The sequence below is a fragment of the Mirounga leonina genome, unplaced genomic scaffold (assembly GCF_011800145.1).
Source record: "Mirounga leonina isolate KUSES-001 unplaced genomic scaffold, KU_Mleo_1.0 Mir_91, whole genome shotgun sequence".
Lineage (NCBI taxonomy): Eukaryota > Metazoa > Chordata > Mammalia > Carnivora > Phocidae > Mirounga > Mirounga leonina.
In genome coordinates, this window is record NW_023270839.1 from 13,025,842 (window position 1) to 13,044,765 (window position 18,924).

An 18,924-nucleotide genomic window follows, 5' to 3' on the forward strand; every position below is an offset into this window, starting at 1 on the left:
ATTTTTGATTACTGTTTCAATTTCCTTACTGGTTATGAGTCTGTTCAGGTTTTCTATTTCTTCCTGGTTCAGTTTTGGTAGTTTATATGTCTCTAAGAAAGCATCCATTTCTTCTCAAATTTGTCTAACTGTAACAATTTAACAGCCTAGAATACACATAATATACATGCATACACACACATGTGAATGCACATTTCACAAAATATAATTAACCTTACTATGTACAATGCATTTTGATATTTTTCTATTTTATTCTAATCTCTTTCATTTAAAGGGGAAAAAAAAATGGTGTGACACATTAAACTGAGGAAAATACCACCTTAGGGTCTTTCTACTGCCTAAATAACCCTTGGCTTAAAATTTAAGACACTCTCTTTGCTTCAGTCAACCTTTCAGACTGATTTTCCACTACTCCTTAAACTCTGAGCTCTAGCCACATTGAACTTCTTGCTATTTCCCCAATATATCTCATGATTTCCTGCTTCCATGACTTTGGCTAAGCTCTGCCCCTAATTTGCAACATTCTTTAAGCCAATCACCCATGCTGCCTTTGTCAAAATCAAAACAACCCTCAAGGATATCAAATGTAATTTCCCCCATAAGGTCCTCCCAATGCCCCAACACAAGATTTTTTTTCCCTCAGAATCCCTCTAGCCCTTTGAATTGCATTCTCCAATGGCAATTCTACCTTGTAGTATTTTCTTTGTGTATGTGTCTTATCTCCTCAGGCTCTGTGAAGGCTGAGACTGTCTCATACATCTCTTTACACTACTGGTACATTATAAGCATCCTATTAATGTTTGCAGAATGAAAGACATAAAAGAGTCTAAATTGCAGTAGTATCAAGTTAAAGTTAACAGGAAAAGTCAAGGTCAATTAATACAATCTTTGGATTCACTCAATTTTTTCTCACATCAGCATGTCACAGAGAAGGCCTCCATTGAATCATCTCTTAACAATAATAATAATTTTAAAAACTCTAAATATTTATTGATCTTATCTTTGCTTTTGATGGCTATTGTATGATTTAGGAACTACAAATCTGCTGAATGAAGATGTTCCCAATTTAAAAGGGAAAGTCATGGGGTACCTGGTTGGCTCAGTTGGTTAAGAGTCTGACTCGATTTCAGTTCAGGTCATGATCTCAAGGGTCATGAGACTGAGCCCCACATGGGATTCTCTTTCTCCCTTTGCCCTTCCTCACCCCTGGTTGCATGTGCATGTGCTCCATCTCTCTTAAAAAAAAAAGGGGGGGGGCGCCTGGGTGGCTCAGTTGGTTAAGCGACTGCCTTCGGCTCAGGTCATGATCCTGGAGTCCCGGGATTGAGTCCCACGTCGGGCTCCCTGCTCAGCGGGGAGTCTGCCTCTCTCTCTGACCCTCCCCCCTCTCATGCTCTCTATCTCATTCTCTCTCTCAAATAAATAAATAAAATCTTAAAAAAAAAAGGGGGGGGAGTAGATGTAAAAAGATCAGTTTAAGATCTATCATATTGTTGTGACTATCAATAAAGTCCTGTGCGACTATCAATAAAGTCCTGTGCTACAAAAACATGTTAAGGATGACAATAAATGAATAAAGTAATTTATATTTTTAAGTTTTGATAATATTTTCTCAGACATTTAATAGACAATATAACAAAGACAAGGTAAACTACAGGTCTAGAGATGAAGTAAAAGACTGTAGGACAGAAACATACATCTAGTGTCTTAGACAACACAACTCCAAAGCAGGCATCTACAAAAAGTTTCTTACAAAATAAATGGTAGAATAGTCAGGAAAAAAGACAAAAAGTCAATAGGACACAGACAACAGAGGCTTGAAAAACAAGTCAAATATACCCAACATATTTTAAAATATATAGAGTAGATGTTAAAATAGAAATCTACAGTTTGTAGAAGAATGGAATACAAGGACATAAAAGTCAACAAGTGAATTTATACAGGCAGTGAATCAGGCAAAAAATAAAGAGTATACATGTGCATGTTTAATATTCACACACTATCAGTGATACCAAGTGGAGAAAGTTCAAGGTTGAGGAGACAGAATGATCATTTTGCTACAATGAGGTAGTCACATTTTCTAGGTTTTAGGGGGAATCTACAGATGCAGACTCTAGATCTGTGATAAGTTTACAAACTATAATAATTGACAAGTATAATCCAACATTTTATTTCCAGACAGATCTTCCATCATGTGCTTTCTATGCATGCTTGACCTTATTGTCTGAAGGGCCGGCGATAACACAGCCTCGATAAAAATCACACCTGGGAGTCAAAATGACACTTGTCTGTGCTAATTCCAACTCTTCTGTTTGGGGTCCAGAATCGATACTAGCAAAACATTTCTTGTGCCAAGGGACCAGGTTTAATGTCCAAAATCTTGGGAACTGACAGGGCTTGAGGCAAGCTGTGCAATGCTGAAGAGCCAGGAGCAATCTGTACAGGGCTAGGTGCCTGTTTAATTAACAGTATGTCTGGGTCCTCCCTGAAAATCTTAAGGCCCTCTTATACGTTTCTCATACTCTAAACCCTTTGGATTTGCTTCAAGCCACCCAACCATCTAGGGTTTTTTTCACCAAGATTCAAAGTGAAAAGAGATCCACAGAGCAATTTTCCACCATAATAAGCATGTTTTCTAACATGCAGATACCAAAAACAATTTGAAAAAGTGTCTGTTCAGCATTTTTATAAAATATTCTGCAGCTGGAAATTATTCTTGGTACACTTAATGGTTACACTGCCAAATCTGATAGGATATCTTATTTTGCAAAGTTTCACAATAATGCCTACTCCATGCAAGCTTCTAAGTGGAAAAACAAAAATAAAATGAATTTACTAATGGTTTTACATCGTATTTTGTAACAGTGCTGTGGCTCCCCTGAATTAGATAAATTATTATATAAAATATAGTTTGTTAAAGTTTGGACTAATTTGTTCAACAATCCTTTAAAAGTCATCCACTTGCCAGAAATACTGTTGGACACTAGAGATATAAAAATGAAGAGTACTGCCTATGTCTTTTTTTTTTTTTTAAAGATTTTATTTATTTATTTGACAGAGAGAGACACAGCGAGAGAGGGAACACAAGCAAGGGGAGTGGGAGAGGGAGAAACAGGCCCCCCGCGGAGCAGGGAGCCTGATGCGGGACTCGATCCCAGGACGCTGGGATCATGACCTGAGCCGAAGGCAGACGCTTATCGACTGAGCCACCCAGGCACCCCTGCCTATGTCTTTGAGGGTCTCACGGTCTAGTAAGAGACAGTCACATAAGCAATCCTACTAATATCATGAGAAAAACCGTAGAGGTATAGACAAGCAAACAAGGAAAAGATAGGAAGTAGATAAATTAGAGCCAATTTCATAGAAGGGTATGAGGTGAGAAGAGGTTCTTCAGCATAGAGATCAGAGTATGGAAAAGCACAGGCAAAGATTCAGACATGAAAAGCAATCTCCTAGAAACCTAATTAGTTCATTATAACTTGAACCCAGAAATTTGTGTGGGAATGACAGGATCAGACAGGCAGGAATGCAAGGGTCTCTTCTTAAAGAGTCTTTTGTGTCAGGCTAATGTGTTTGTTGTTTGTCTTAATACTGGGTTATTTAAGTATTTATGCAGATATATATAGCAGAGGGGCTGAATGGTACACAAGGCAATACCGAAGGCAAGTTAACAAGTTACGAGACTCTTGCACACTACAGGTGAAAAACCAGTAATGGTGAGAATGAGAGCAAAGGGTCAGATATCAGAAGTCATGGAAGCAATACCAACAAGTCCTAGAGACCTAATAGTAGTGGTTGGCATGGGAATTGAGAGAAAGTGGAAATCCAGTAGTGAGGCTCCAGGTTAGACTCAGGTGATAAGGTAAATGAGGATGATTTTAACTAAGAGGGAGCAAGTTCGTGCAGAAAGAGAACGAGTAAATTTTGAATTTGTTGAGTTTATCATGCCTATAGAATATTAAGGTGGAGAAATCATGAGCAACTGAATACAAGTCCCAGAGTATAAGCTCACTGTTGTGGTTCCAATGATCAACTATTTTTGAAAGAGGGTAAGAAGGAAGGAGGTAGAGAAGAGATGGAAGAAAGGAGCAAGATACTGAAAGAAGAACGATTTAGGATGGTGCCCAAGTTTGTAAGCAGCTGAAATCTATTTGTTTTTCAGGAAACCTGCTGCTTTTTACCTCCCTGACAGTTTGCACTTCTACCAGCAATAGCCTGCTTTGTATTTGGAGACCCACTTTACCCCCAATGGGTTCTTCCTACAGAACCACAGTAAAATATAGTTCCAGTAATCATGACTCCATCTCTTGCTCTGGGAATGGCACATGACCTAAGCCTACCAGTCAAATGAAATCATCTTCTCCCAACAAGTGGCTCACGGATGATACAAGTCAGGCCACTAAGTGACAATGAAATATAATTGGGTTTTCCTTTGAGTTATTTTAAAAGACTGGAGCTTTTCCTACTAGATTTGAACCAGGAAGAATGTAACCAGGAGCCATCTTCTGACTATAAGGGTCTAATCAGAGAATGGAATCAACAGAAAATAAAAGAAAGAGATGGAAACAGAGGGAAAAAAGATTCTGATTATATAATTTGGGTCCTGTATCTAGTTTATTTGAAGCCAAACTTATCTTTAGATTATTGTCAATAAAGTCTCTTTTTCTTAAAGGAACACTTGTGCACTATTGGTGGGAATGCAAACTGGTATGAAAACAGTATGGAGGTTCCTCAAAAAGTTATAAATAGAACTACCATATGATCCAATAATTCCACTACTGGATATTTACCCAAAGAATACAAAACACTAATTTGAAAAGATATATGCACCCCTATGTTTACTGTAGCATTATTTACAATAGTGAAATTATGGAAGGAGCTCAAGTGTCCATTGATAGATGAATGGATAATGGATAAAGGTGGCATATATATTCAATGGAATATTATTTAGCCATAAAAAAGAACAAAATCTTGCCATTTGCAATAACATGGATGGATCTAGAGAATACAATGCTAAGTGAAATAAATCTGTCAGAGAAAGACAAATACCAATGATTTCACTCACATATGGAATTTAAGAAACAAAACAAATGAATAAAGCAAAAAAGAGACAAACCAAGAAGGAAACTCTTATAATCAACATAAAGCTAACCAATACAAACAGTAAAGTGGCAATTGATATTTTCTAAAAATATTAAGTTAAAATCTAGTTTTTAAAAAATCAGTTATTTATAAACCTTTCTATAAAAAGTAAACATTCTGTTTAAAAAAACAAAGACAATTACTCATTATCATATTCAAATTATAAGTGTTAATTAAGGAATTTAAGATCATCGACACCAAGATAAAATGCCTAATGAGAAAAAGAATATGAGATAAGAAAAGTAGCAAGGATTAGAAGAGGAAGACTGAAACTGAATATTCAACTTTGGGAAGAATATGAAATGAATTCCATTAGAAAGAAATTAACACAGATTTCTGGATGAAGAGAGTTCATTAAAATAAAGACAAAGGTAAAACCTCTAGAAAACAAAGAGAATGTGGGGCAGGCAGGGGCAGACATCAATGGCAAAAGGATTTCAATAAATTTCTTGAGTCAGTAGATCAAGAACGAACAATGACTGATAAATCAGCATAAGAAGCCGTAACCTACTATTTGCACTGAAGAGAAGAAAGCCAAGGAATAAAACAAACTAGGCTACATTATCCTGAACTCCAGGTATAACAAGTGTGAGATGTGGGGCTGAAAATTCTAAAATCAAAAATGTTCACAATCAGCTTTGCTCTTGCCTTATTCTTAGATATGAATACACAACCAAAACAGTTGAGAAAGAGAAAGAGAAAAAAATAAGAGAAAAAAGGCCCTAAAGAAAACATTAATATTTTAGGAAACAAAAGATGATGTTTAAAAAAACTAATTTGTATTTTAAGAGAGATATAATGATGTTATATCTATTGAAGGAGAAATAAGCTGTCATAAAAAAGAAACAATCAATAAACAATTAAAGTTACTGAATACCAAAAAAATGATTGCTAAGAAAGTAGGGCATTTAAAAAGGAAATCTCACATAATGTACAACAAAATGACATAAGGGTAGAAAATAATGTGAAAAAAGACAAGAGACATGAAGATTCAATCTAGGATGTCTAACATCTGATCAGTGAGAGTAACAGAAAAAGAGAATAGAGAGAATCAGGAGAGCAAATTATCAAACAAAGGAAGAGGATGTCACAGAGCCATCCTCAAACTGCAATCATATGGGCTCTGCTATGTTTTGTGTCAGATTTGATATCAGGTTTTCTTCCATCCAAAAACAAAAAGCCATAGCAGTTCTAGGTCTTACATCCACACATCCTTCTGTACTAGAGAAAGTGTTTATCTTTTGCCAACCATCTCTCATCCTAGGCTGCATTCTATTTGGTACACATAGGTTAACAAAACCATCCCTGATCCAATTGCCATAGTCAGGAGAATGCCATGTTGTGACTGGCTTTCACCTGGATTAATACCATCCCTGAACGGTCATTATGGGAAAGAGGACAGGGACATGCTGCCACTCAACAGGAAGCTTCAGAACGGATGCTAGAGAAGCAACCTTCAATATCGAATGCATTGTTGTGACATTTCAGTACACCAACCATAAAGACACAATCATAAAAGTTAACAGGGAGGAAAAACGACTTAGCTTAAAAGAACAAAAATCACATCAGCCTCAAATTCCTCATCAGCAAAATGCTACCAGACCATGGAGCAATACCTTCAATGGTTTGAGGAAAAATTACTTTTCAATCTAAAATTTTAAGTTCAACCAATGTATCCATGAAATGTGGGGGCAGAAAAGGAACACTGCCAAAATGTAAGGATTTCAAAGTACCTTCTCTATGGAAGTTTCTTAAAGATGGACTCTACTTGAAAAGAGGGAATAACCAAGAAAGAGGAAGATATCAGGAACAGTAAGAAGTGCCTCCAAACCACTGGAGAAAGAATGAATATGTTAATCCTTAAATATATTCTCCATAGGGATATGGTGTTTACATGTACCCTTCAGTAATGATTACATTTCTTCCATGACTTAAAAACACAAAGAATTTGAAAATTACTGTATTTCCAGGAAAGAATCCAAGTTATCTATATGCCAAATTAATACAGATGAAAACCATGGAGACATTTTAATATTAAATAAATTCTAAAGAATTAAAAAAAGGCTAGCTATATGAAAACCAGGTTATCTTGTAACCTTGAGATACACATATGTATCTACTTGTCATAATCACGTGGTAATCTATGAGCTATAAAGGCTTATTACATTTCTATTAGTTTTCAAAACTTCTACAAAATAGTTAAGAAACTTAACTCTGTAAATCACTGCGACTTTTCAGCAATTAGTCATTAACATACTTTGCAAAAAGAAACCTCTCCTACTCAAAAATTAGCTCTACTATTCTGGGGAAAAAAGAGATACAAAACCAAAAGATTGACGTACATATAAAAGTCACAAAACTGCAACCTGTTATAAATAAATGTTTACAATGAAAATGAATCTAAATGCTTCCAAAGCTCATTAATATTCAAAGGATTAAAAAATTGCAATTCCATCTTTTTCTTAGAATGAGTAAACACTAACTTGAAGAATTATAGCTCTTCTAGATTCATTTTTTTTCCATAATTACTCAATTATTTGTTAGAATATGTAAAACCTCTATTGGAATCCTTATACCAGTGTTTCATAAATGGATTTAACTATAAAACCTCGTTATACAGTATCTTCCATAAAAGCAATATATTTCCAATATTTATGTCCTTAAAATATCCTACGGTAAAATTAATATTTCTATACAGAAAAAGAAGGAACTATTTAGTCCCCGACAACTTGATAACATCTCTTTCAACTATAGTTATAATTATCATGTACGAACTTCCAAGGCAGTTGTCAAGATTTAACATTAGCATTAATTTATGTCATAACTGACGGTTACTATAAAGATAATGGCAAAGCATCCATTTCTCCAAAGACAGCATGGATCGAAAGGGAAATTTCTTCTTAATTACTACTAATCTGCCCATTTTTAATTAAATTGATTAGTAATTTATTATCCTTCCCTTTCTTGCAAAGCTGTTATTATCACATAGTTTCTCCAAAGTTATCAGTTATCAGTGATTTTTAAGCAATCCAATTACTTCTCATGTGAGTCCCACCATTCTGCAATATCGGTTTATGCTAAAAACTTATTACCCAATTTCTTGGGTACCCTGAAAAAGAAACTTAAAAAATGCAGACTTTGCACTCATTATTTCACACCTTAAAGTGAACAGTGTCAAGATCTTATTTATATAGAGAAGACCATTTAAGGTGGAACTTTTATGCCTTTCTCCCTTGTTTGAAAATCAAAATAGTTATTAGTATGTATCTTCCCACAGGAAAGAAAGGAAGTCCCTTTCCTTTGAAATTTCCTTTGAAAAATATCTACTTCTTATGCTATCCATAACTAAATTATGGCATTATTCTAAAAATTTTCCCTACCAGTTTCTTTTTTAAAGGGTAAATAAAATTGAAAATGTTCTGACATACAAAATGAGAAATATTTCAATCAAGCAAACTTCGAAAGAATTTAAATGCTTCATATATTTTTCTTAATCAAATCCTTAATTGGTATTAAGCTTTGATCAGCATCAAATTTAAAGTATAACACTGAAGTAACTACTTGAGACCAGACATTAGTTCATAATGTAACTTCTGAAAAGCTGAGCTTCTCTGAAGAATGAGAAAATGAAATGCAATGTCCCTTGGTAGAAAGGACAGAAATCTTCCTTTCTTTTGTGAAAAAATGCTAAGACAAGCAGGAAATATCAGCTTAAAGTCTCTATTTCATTAGATACGCCTTGTATGAATTGACTAGAGCTGACTGAAAAAAATTCATATTAAGAAGAATACAGAATGTATTCAAACAGTTAACTATCAATGAAAATGAAAAGATAATGGCTTAGTATAAAATAATCTCCATGAATTAACATATACTGAATATAGTATCTATTAGATATATGAGTCCCATACTTTCTCTCCTAAATTTTCTGTTTAGAAAAATTAACACTGAATGCACAATGGCTGCTAAACTCTTATGTACCAGGACTTAAGTATTTAATTCATACCTCTCTTACTAGATTTAAGCAAGGCTCAGTCTCTCACTTTCATTAGGTCTATTTAAATTTCACCATACCAGAAAGGTCTTGCTTGACCACCCCTTGTCATCACTCCTTATCACCTTGACTGTTTCATTCTTCTCCATAATACTCTTTACCACCAAGCATATGATTTGCTTGTCTGTCTACTGTCTGTTTGCTTCCACTGGAAAGTAAGCTCCAGCAGAACAAGGCTTTGTCTGATCTGTTCATTGCCCTATCTTCAGTGCCTAGAACTATATACCATGCACATAGTAGGCATTCAATAAGTATTTGCTTAAAAAAAGATTAAAATTTCATCAGCTACAAAATTCTAAGGAAAACTTAAATATCATCTGACAATCCTGAATGCCAAACAATACCAAAAGTTTTGTTTTTAAATAGTACTTAATATAAAGACATAGTAAGTTTTCTTTTCATCCAAAAAGACAAAATATCTTTTCAAAGAATAGTTGGAACACTAACAGTTGCTAATTATTTATTACTAAATAATTCAGTTAATGGGATTAACAGTTTTTAATTATTACTAAATAATTCAGTTGATGTAATTGGTCACTAGGCATACCTTAACAAGTTTCAAAAGCTCATAGAGATCTTCAACCTCATCACCTTCACATTTGGTGTACACTCGTCCTGTATCCACACTCCTTCCTCTTATGGTGCGGCGGTAGAGGGGAAGAGCCATCGCTTCTGCATACAAATCAATGGCGTGATGACCCACTGTCTGATACATGTAGCTATCCAGTTCATCTGACCCCACTGCGACAATGAAAGTGGAAATAATCAGGAAAACAGAGTGAAAAAGAAAGGAGATTTGAAAGTTCATCTGAGTTTTACTGCTTGGAGACTTACTACACTATATCTCTCTGCATTTATGAAGTGAAATAAAGTGGAAGAGTTGCACATTTGTCCATAGCTGCATCCAGTTCACATCAGCTCTAGTCATCTCTACTGCTAATTACAAATACATATAAATTTTTAAAACTATATACAATAAATGTTTAAAGAGAATAATATAGCCAATAAATTTTAATTAGTTTACTCAATTAAAGATTTTATTACATAAATGTTTCTCAAATCATTCAAGGTTATTTACAAAGACATCTAGAGTTGTAGGAAAAAAACCTTTTTTAACTAAATGGCTACTTGGTTAACAAGTGACAAATATTTGTAAAAATAAATCACATGCTCTTGATATATTTTATATTCAGTATTTCAAACAAGACATATAAAAATATTTAAATTATGAGGCAGTCAAAGATGGCTGCGTAAAAAGAACACGAACTCACCTCCTTCCTCAGATATACCAAAACTACAGTTACATATGGAATAATTCCTGTTGATTCTAGCTGAACAGCCCCCTCCACAACAAGGGATAAAAGGGCCACATCAAGGTGGGTGGCAGAAGCAGAGACTCGATCTCACCCCAAACCCTAGCAGTGACCTACAATAGGGAGGGATCTCACAATACTGAAGCCTCTCTCGGGGTTTATGCCATCTGACACCCCAACCCTGTAGGACCTGCACTGGAAAGACAAGGCCCCCCCAAACATCTGGCTTTGAAAACCAATGGGGCATACACCCAGGAGGACTGGGGGACTGCAGGGATTTGAGATACTCCTTTTGAGGAGCTTGTGCAATGATTCACTCCTCCCAGGACGCAGCACAAAGTCAGCAGTTTGAGAAATGACTGGATTATATGTGAAGATTCATTTGCTAATGTAAAAGTGTCTGCTGAAGGAGCAGGGACAAGTGGGGACTTTCTTTGGAGATGGAGAGCATCATTTTCCCACTCTCCATCTCTCTCTACCTTGCTAGTACTGGTGGCAAGAGCAGGTGTCTGGCCCCCAACACTTTTCTCCTACATGGGTAAAGTTATGGGCATGCCCCACCCTCAGTGCTCTTTCCTGGCCTTGGTAAATCCACGGGTGAGCCCCAGCTCCAGTGCTCTTTTTCCTGCATTGCCAAAGCTGTGGGCATGTCCCACCCCAGTGCTCCTCCCACATCTTGCTAAAGCCATGAGTGTGCTCTGCACCCAGCACTCTTCCCCTGCATCACTAAAACCCTCGGCACTCTCCTGCAGCCTCACTAAAGCTGGCCATCAAGCACAGTCCAACGAGGGATAACCCTTGATCACCCAACCTGGTAGCAGAGGGGCTTCTGTTGCTGGGCCCCACAGGACTATAAAAATCAGAAAGACAGTTCTGCACAGGTTACCAAACCCACAGCACTGCACAGACAGCAATCAAGTCTGCCTGTGAAAAAGGCCCATCTACTTGTCCTGGAGTTTCAACCTGTGGAACAGGCTTCATGTTAGTCACATATCTAGAGATTACAGAGGTGGTCTCAGGGACCAAAGGCAGGGAAATACCTTCTTTGGGCCTTCCCCTGGCCTTGTCACAGCTCACTGGTACCTGCCGGAAAGAAGTGTATACACTTGTCCGAAGCCCTGCTTTTTGTAACTGTTGACCAGGGGACACCTCCAGATCTCATGGTCTGGTAGCAGAGTTTACACTTGTAGTCCCACAGAAATGTATCTATTTGCATTCTTTAAAAGCTGCTGCCTGAGAATCTGTTTCCAGTCAGCCTGAAACGAGGTCTTGACTGAGATCACTCTGTTTGGAACACTGACAGGTCTTGGCACACCTTCAACAATGGGGACCTATCAAGAATAAATCAGTCTACTTAAACAATCACAAAAGTTCATGAGACAACCAAGAGCTAGGGCAAAGCAGAACAACAAGGTTTATCTCCTACAGAAGGCCAGCTTTAGCGAGGCTGCAGGAGAGTGCCGAGGGTTTTAGTGATGCAGGGAAAGAGTGCTGGGTGCAGAGCACACTCATGGCTTTAGCAAGATGTGGGCGGAACACTGGGGTAGGACATGCCCACAGCTTTGGCAATGCAGGAAAAGAGCACTGGAGCTGGGGCTCATCCGTGGATTTACCAAGGCCAGGAAAGAGCACTGAGGGTGGGGCATGCCCATAACTTTACCCATTCCTTACCAATTCCTTAAAGATTGGAAGAGGTAGCTGTTTCATCTAATACACAGAAACAAACACAGAGAGTAAAGAAAAATGAGAAAATAGAGGAATATGTTCCAAATTAAAGAACAGGAAAAAACATCAGAAAAACATCCTAATGAAGTGAGTTAATTCACGTGATTAAGAGTTCAAAGCAGTATGCATAAAGATGTTCACTGAACTCAAGAGAAGAATGGATGAGCACAGTGAAACTTCAACAATGAGACAGAAAATATAAGAAAGTACCAAACGGAAGTCACAGAGCTTAAGAATACAATAACTGAATTGAAAAATACATTACAGGGGTTTAATAGCAGACCAGACAAAGCAGAAAAAGAGATCAGTGAGCTTCAAGACAAAACAATGGAACTCACCCAAAAAGAGCAGTAAAAAGAAAAAAAAAAATTAAGTGAAGATAGTGACTTACGACACAACATTAAGGGTAGTAACATTCACATTACTGAGGTGCTAGAAGGAGAAGAGAGAAAGAAGCAGAAAGCTTATTGAAGAAATAATGGCTGAAAACTTCCCTAACCTGAGGAAACAGACATCCAAGTCCAGAAAGCAAAGAGAGTTCCAAATAAGACGAACCCCCAAAAATCCATACCAAGATACATTATAATTAAAATATCAAAAGGTAGGGGGCGGAGCAAGATGGCGGAGGAGTAGGAGACCTGGATTTCGTCTCCTCTCAGGAATTCAGCTGGATAGGGATCAAACCATTCTGAACACCTACAAACTCAACAGGAGATTGAAGAAAAGAAGAGCAACAACTCTCTCATCAGAAAAGCGACCACTTTCTGGAAGGTAGGACGTGCGGAGAAGTGAATCCGAGGTGATATTCGGGAGGATAGACGGCGGGGGAGGGGCCTCCGTCGGCCGCTTCTGGCAAGTGATAGAGCCGCTGAGCACAAAATCGGAACTTTTAAAAGTTACTCTGGACGTCACTCTGGTGGCTAAGCGGGGGGTGGAACCCTCCGGGACAGTGTGGTCTCAGGACCCTCGGGGTCACAGAAAGACCGGGGGTGCCTCAGTGTGGCAGAGCTCCCAGGTAACGGAGCAGGGAAGCCGACTGAGGAGGCGGAGCCCAGGCGCGGGCTCTCAGCTCCGGGTTGCCATAAACTGTGATCCACGGCACAGTCGGGCCCCTGCTCCTCCAGCAGGGACCCAACAAGCGGCAGATCCGGGGAGACTCACCTTCCTCCCCCGGGAGGAGCCGCGCGGGACTGCACCGCAGGGATCTGCTGGGTTTGGAGACTCCACCCGGGTCGGGTGCCAGAGATAGAAATGCGCGGTCACAGGCCGGGTGAGCACGGAGTGCGGCCGGAGACCGGGGAGATGGGAGTGACTGACGGCTTTTCTCTGGGGACTCGCTGAGGAGCGGGGCCCCGAGTTCTTGGCTCCTCCGGGGCGGATATTGGGAGGCTGCCATTTTCACTCTCCGCCTCCAAAGCTGTACGGAAAGCTCGCAGGGAACAAAAGCCCCGGAGACCAAACCCGAGCAGATTACTTAGGGGGGAGGGGGCAAGGGCGGGGCAATTCCGCCTCCGGCAGAGATATTTGGAAACCACGGCAACAGGCCCCTCCCCAGAAGATCAGCGAGAACAGCCAGCCAAGACCAACTTTACCGATCAATGAGAACGGCAGAACTCCAGCGCTAGGGGACAACTGCACATAGAATTCACGGCTTTTTTACCATGATTCTTTAGTCTTTTAAAGTTAATTTTCTTTTAACTGTCTTTTTGTCTTTTTATTTCTTTTTGAGTTTTTCTTTTTCCCTTTTCCAACCAACATCTTATCAATCCCTTTTTTTAAAAAAAAAAACATTTTTATTTTTCATTTTTAGAGTCATATTCTATTCCTTCATAGTAGTTACCCATATTTTTGGCTTATATATATAAGTTGTTCTCTCTTTAAAATTTTGAGATAGTTTCTTCTAACAGATTAAAATATACCCTAAATCTCTAGTATATGGTGTCTTCTATTCCCCTGCCTGATCACATCCTCTCCCTTTTTTTTTTCTTCTTTTTCTTTTTTCAAATACTCTTCTTTCTTTTTTCAAACAACTTCTTATCAATTCCTTTTATAAAATTTTTTATAATTTCCATTTTTACAGTCATATTCCATCCCTTCATCATATCAACCCTTATTTTTGTACATATATAAGTTTTTCTTTCTTTAAAATTTCGGGAGGCACTTTCTTCTAAAAGACCAAAATACACCCCAAATCTAGTGTGTGGCACTGATCTATATACCATATAGATCATATTTGATCACATTCTGGTTTTTTTGTTGTTGTTGTTGTTTTGTTTTGTTTGTTTTTGTTTTTATCTTTATCTTATTCTTTTTCTTTTTTCTCTTTTTCTTTTTTCTCTCTTTCCCTTTCTTATCCCACTGCTTGAGGTATTTTCTGATTTGTTTGGAGTATATTTTCTGGGGACGTGGTTACTCTGCTAGCATTTTGTTCTCTCATTAATCTATTCTCCTCTGCACAAAATGACAAGACGGAAAAAATCACCTCAACAAAAAGAACAAGAGGTAGTACCGACTGCCAGGGACCTACTCAATACGGACATTAGTACGATGTCAGATCTAGAGTTCAGAATCATCACTTTAAAGATACTAGCTGGGCTTGAAAAAAATATGGAAGTTATTAGAGAAACCCTTTCTGGAGAAGTAAAAGAGCTAAAATCCAACCAAGTAGAAATCAAAAAGTCTATTAATGAGGTGCAATCAAAAATGGGGGCGCTAAGTGCTAGAATAAATGAGGCAGAAGAGAGAATCAGTAATATAGAAGATGAAATGATGGAAAATAAAGAAGCTGAGAAAAAGAGAGAGAAACAACGACTGGATCACGAGGGCAGAATTCGAGAGATAAGCGATACCATAAGACGAAACAACATTAGAATAATTGGGATCCCAGAAGAAGAAGAAAGAGAGAGAGGGCCAGAAGGTATAATGGAGCAAATTATAGCAGAGAACTTCCCTAATTTGGGGAAAGAAACAGGCATGAAAATCGAGGAAGCACAGAGAACCCCTCTCAAAATCAATAAAAATAGGTCAACTCCCCTACATCTAATAGTAAAACTTACGAGTCTCATAGACAAAGAGAAAATCCTGAAAGCAGCTCGGGAGAAGAGATATGTAACCTACAAGGGTAGAAACATTAGATTGGCCACAGACCTATCCACAGAGACCTGGCAGGCCAGAAAGGACTGGCAAGATATATTCAGAGCACTAAATGAGAAAAATATGCAGCCAAGAATACTCTATCCAGCTAGGCTGTCATTGAAAATTGAAGGAGAGATAAAAAGCTTCCAGGACAAACAAAAACTAAAGGAATTTGCAAACACAAAACCAGCCCTACAAGAAATCTTGAAAGGGGTCCTCTAAGCAAAGAGAGAGCCTAAAAGCAACATAGACCAGAAAGGAACACAGACAATATACGGTAACAGTCACCTTACAGGCAATACAATGGCACTAAATTCCTATCTTTCAATAGTTACCCTGAATGTAAATGGGCTCAATGCCCCAATCAAAAGACACAGGCTAACAGACTGGATTAAAAAACAAGACCCATCGATATGCTGTCTGCAAGAGACTCATTTTGGAACCAAAGACACCCCCAGATTGAAAGTGAGGGGGTGGAAAACCATTTACCATGCTAATGGACACCAAAAGAAAGCTGGGGTGGCAATCCTTGTATCAGACAAATTAGATTTTAAACCAAAGACTGTAATAAGAGATGAGGAAGGACACTATATCATACTTAAAGGATCTATCCAACAAGAAGATCTAACAATTGTAAATATCTATGCCCCTAACATGGGAGCAGCCAATTATATAAGGCAATTAATAACAAAAGCAAAGAAACACATCGACAACAATACAATAATAGTGGGGGACTTTAACATCCCCCTCACTGAAATGGACAGATCGTCTAAGCAAAAGATCAACAAGGAAATAAAGACTTTAAATGACACACTGGACCAAATGGACTTCACAGACATATTCAGAACATTCCACCCCAAAGCAACGGAATACACATTCTTCTCTAGTGCCCATGGAACATTCTCCAGAATAGATCACATTCTAGGTCATAAATCAGGTCTCAACCGGTACCAAAAGATTGGGATCATTCCCTGCCTATTTTCAGACCACAATGCTTTGAAACTAGAACTCAATCACAAGAGGAAAGTCGGAAAGAACTCAAATACATGGAGGCTAAAGAGCATCCTACTGAAGAAGGAATGGGTCAACCAGGAAATTAAAGAAGAACTAAAAAAATACATGGAAACCAATGAAAATGAAAACACAACTGTTCAAAATCTTTGGGATGCAGCAAAGGCAGTCCTAAGAGGAAAGTATATAGCAATACAAGCCTTTCTCAAGAAAGAAGAAAGGCCTCAAGTGCACAACCTAACCCTACACCTAAAGGAGCTGGAGAAAGAACAGCAAATAAAGCCTAAACCCAGCAGGAGAAGAGAAATCATAAAGATCAGAGCAGAAATCAATGAAATAGAAACTAAAAGAACAGTAGAACAGATCAACGAAACTAGGAGCTGGTTCTTTGAAAGAATTAACAAGATTGATAAACCCCTGGCCAGACTTATCAAAAAGAGAAGAGAAATGACCCAAATCAACAAAATCATGAATGAAAGAGGAGAGATCACCACCAACACCAAAGAAATACAAACAATTATAAGAACCTATTATAAGCAACTCTATGCCAGCAAATTAGATAACCTGGAAGAGATGGAGGCATTCCTAGAGATGTATCAACTACCAAAACTGAACCAGGATGAAATAGAAAACCTGAACAGACCTATAACCACTAAGGAAATTGAAGCAGTCATCAAAAATCTCCCAAAAAACAAAAGCCCAGGGCCAGATGGCTTCCCAGGGGAATTCTACCAAACATTTCAAGAAGAATTAATACCTATTCTTCTGAAACTGTTCCAAAAAATAGAAACGGAAGGAAAACTTCCAAACTCATTTTATGAGGCCAGCATTACCTTGATCCCAAAACCAAACACCCCATGAAAAAGGAGAATTACAAACCAATATCCCTGATGAACATGGATGCAAAAATTCTCACCAAAATACTAGCCAATAGGATCCAACAGTACATTAAAAGGATTATTCACCATGACCAAGTGGGATTTATCCCTGGGCTGCAAGGTTGGTTCAACATCCGCAAATCAATCAATGTGATACAATACATTAACAAAAGAAAGAACAAGAATCATATGATCCTCTCAATAGATGCAGAAAAAGCTTTTGACAAAGTACAGCATCCTTTCTTGATCAAAACTCTTCAGAGTATAGGCATAGAGGGTACATACCTCAATATCATAAAAGCCATCTATGAAAAACCTACAGCGAATATCATTCTCAATGGGGAAAAACTGAGAGCTTTCCCCCTAAGGTCAGGAACGCGGCAGGGATGTCCACTATCACCACTGCTATTCAACATAGTATTGGAAGTCCTAGCCACAGCAATCAGACAACAAAAAGAAATCAAAGGCATCCAAATTGGCAAAGAAGAAGTCAAACTCTCACTCTTTGCAGATGATATGATACTTCATGTGGAAAACCCAAAAGACTCCACCCCAAAACTGCTAGAACTCATACAGGAATTCAGTCAAGTGGCAGGATATAAAATCAATGCACAGAAGTCAGTGGCATTCCTATACACCAACAACAAGACAGAAGAAAGAGAAATTAAGGAGTCGATCCCATTTACAATTGCACCCCAAACCATAAGATACCTAGGAATAAATCTAACCAAAGAGACAAAGGATCTGTACTCAGAAAACTATAAAATACTCATGAAAGAAATTGAGGAAGACACAAAGAAATGGAAAAACGTTCCATGCTCATGGATCGGAAGAACGAATATTGTGAAGATGTCAATGCTACCTAGAGCAATCTACACATTCAATGCAATCCCCATCAAAATACCATCCACTTTTTTCAAAGAAATGGAACAAATAATCCTAAAATTTGTATGGAACCAGAAAAGACCCCGCATAGCCAGAGGAATGTTGAAAAAGAAAAGCAAAGCTGGCGGCATCACAATTCCGGACTTCAAGCTCTATTACAAAGCTGTCATCATCAAGACAGCATGGTACTGGCACAAAAACAGACACATAGATCAATGGAACACAATAGAGAGCCCAGAAATGGACCCTCAACTCTATGGTCAACTCATCTTTGACAAAGCAGGAAAGAATGTCCAATGGAACAAAGACAGTCTCTTCAACAAATGGTGTTGGGAAAATTGGATAGCCACATGCAGAAGAATGAAACTGGACCATTTCCTTACACCACACACAAAAATAGACTCCAAATGGTTGAAAGACCTCAATGTGAGACAGGAGTCCATCAAAATCCTAAAGGAGAACACAGGTAGCAACCTCTTTGACCTCAGCCAAAGCAACTTCTTCCTAGAAATATCACCAAAGGCAAGGGAAGCAAGGGCAAAAATGAACTATTGGGACTTCATCAGGATAAAAAGCTTTTGCACAGCAAGGGAAACAGTCAACAAAACCAAAAGACAACCGACAGAATGGGAGAAGATATTTACAAATGACATATCAGATAAAGGGCTAATATCCAAATCTATAAAGAACTCATCAAACTCAACACCCAAAGAACAAAGAATCCAATCAAGAAATGGGCAGAAGACATGAACAGGCATTTTTCCAAAGAAGACATCCAAAT

At 38.1% G+C, this 18,924-nt stretch overlaps 1 protein-coding gene across 7 annotated transcripts in view; it reads right to left on the minus strand.

The window, feature by feature from the left end:
• The window catches only part of DPH6 (diphthamine biosynthesis 6), a 234,831-nt gene that overhangs the window by 203,179 nt on the left and 12,728 nt on the right, over nucleotides 1-18,924 (minus strand). For all 7 annotated transcript variants that reach the window (XR_004677317.1, XM_034994227.1, XM_034994228.1 and 4 more), the window contains exon 3: nucleotides 9,744-9,937. Coding sequence is in view for 6 of the 7 variants with exons in the window: in XM_034994227.1 (XP_034850118.1) it covers nucleotides 9,744-9,937 (194 nt within the window). In the remaining variant the exon portion in view is untranslated. The remainder of the gene's footprint in view (nucleotides 1-9,743; nucleotides 9,938-18,924) is intronic.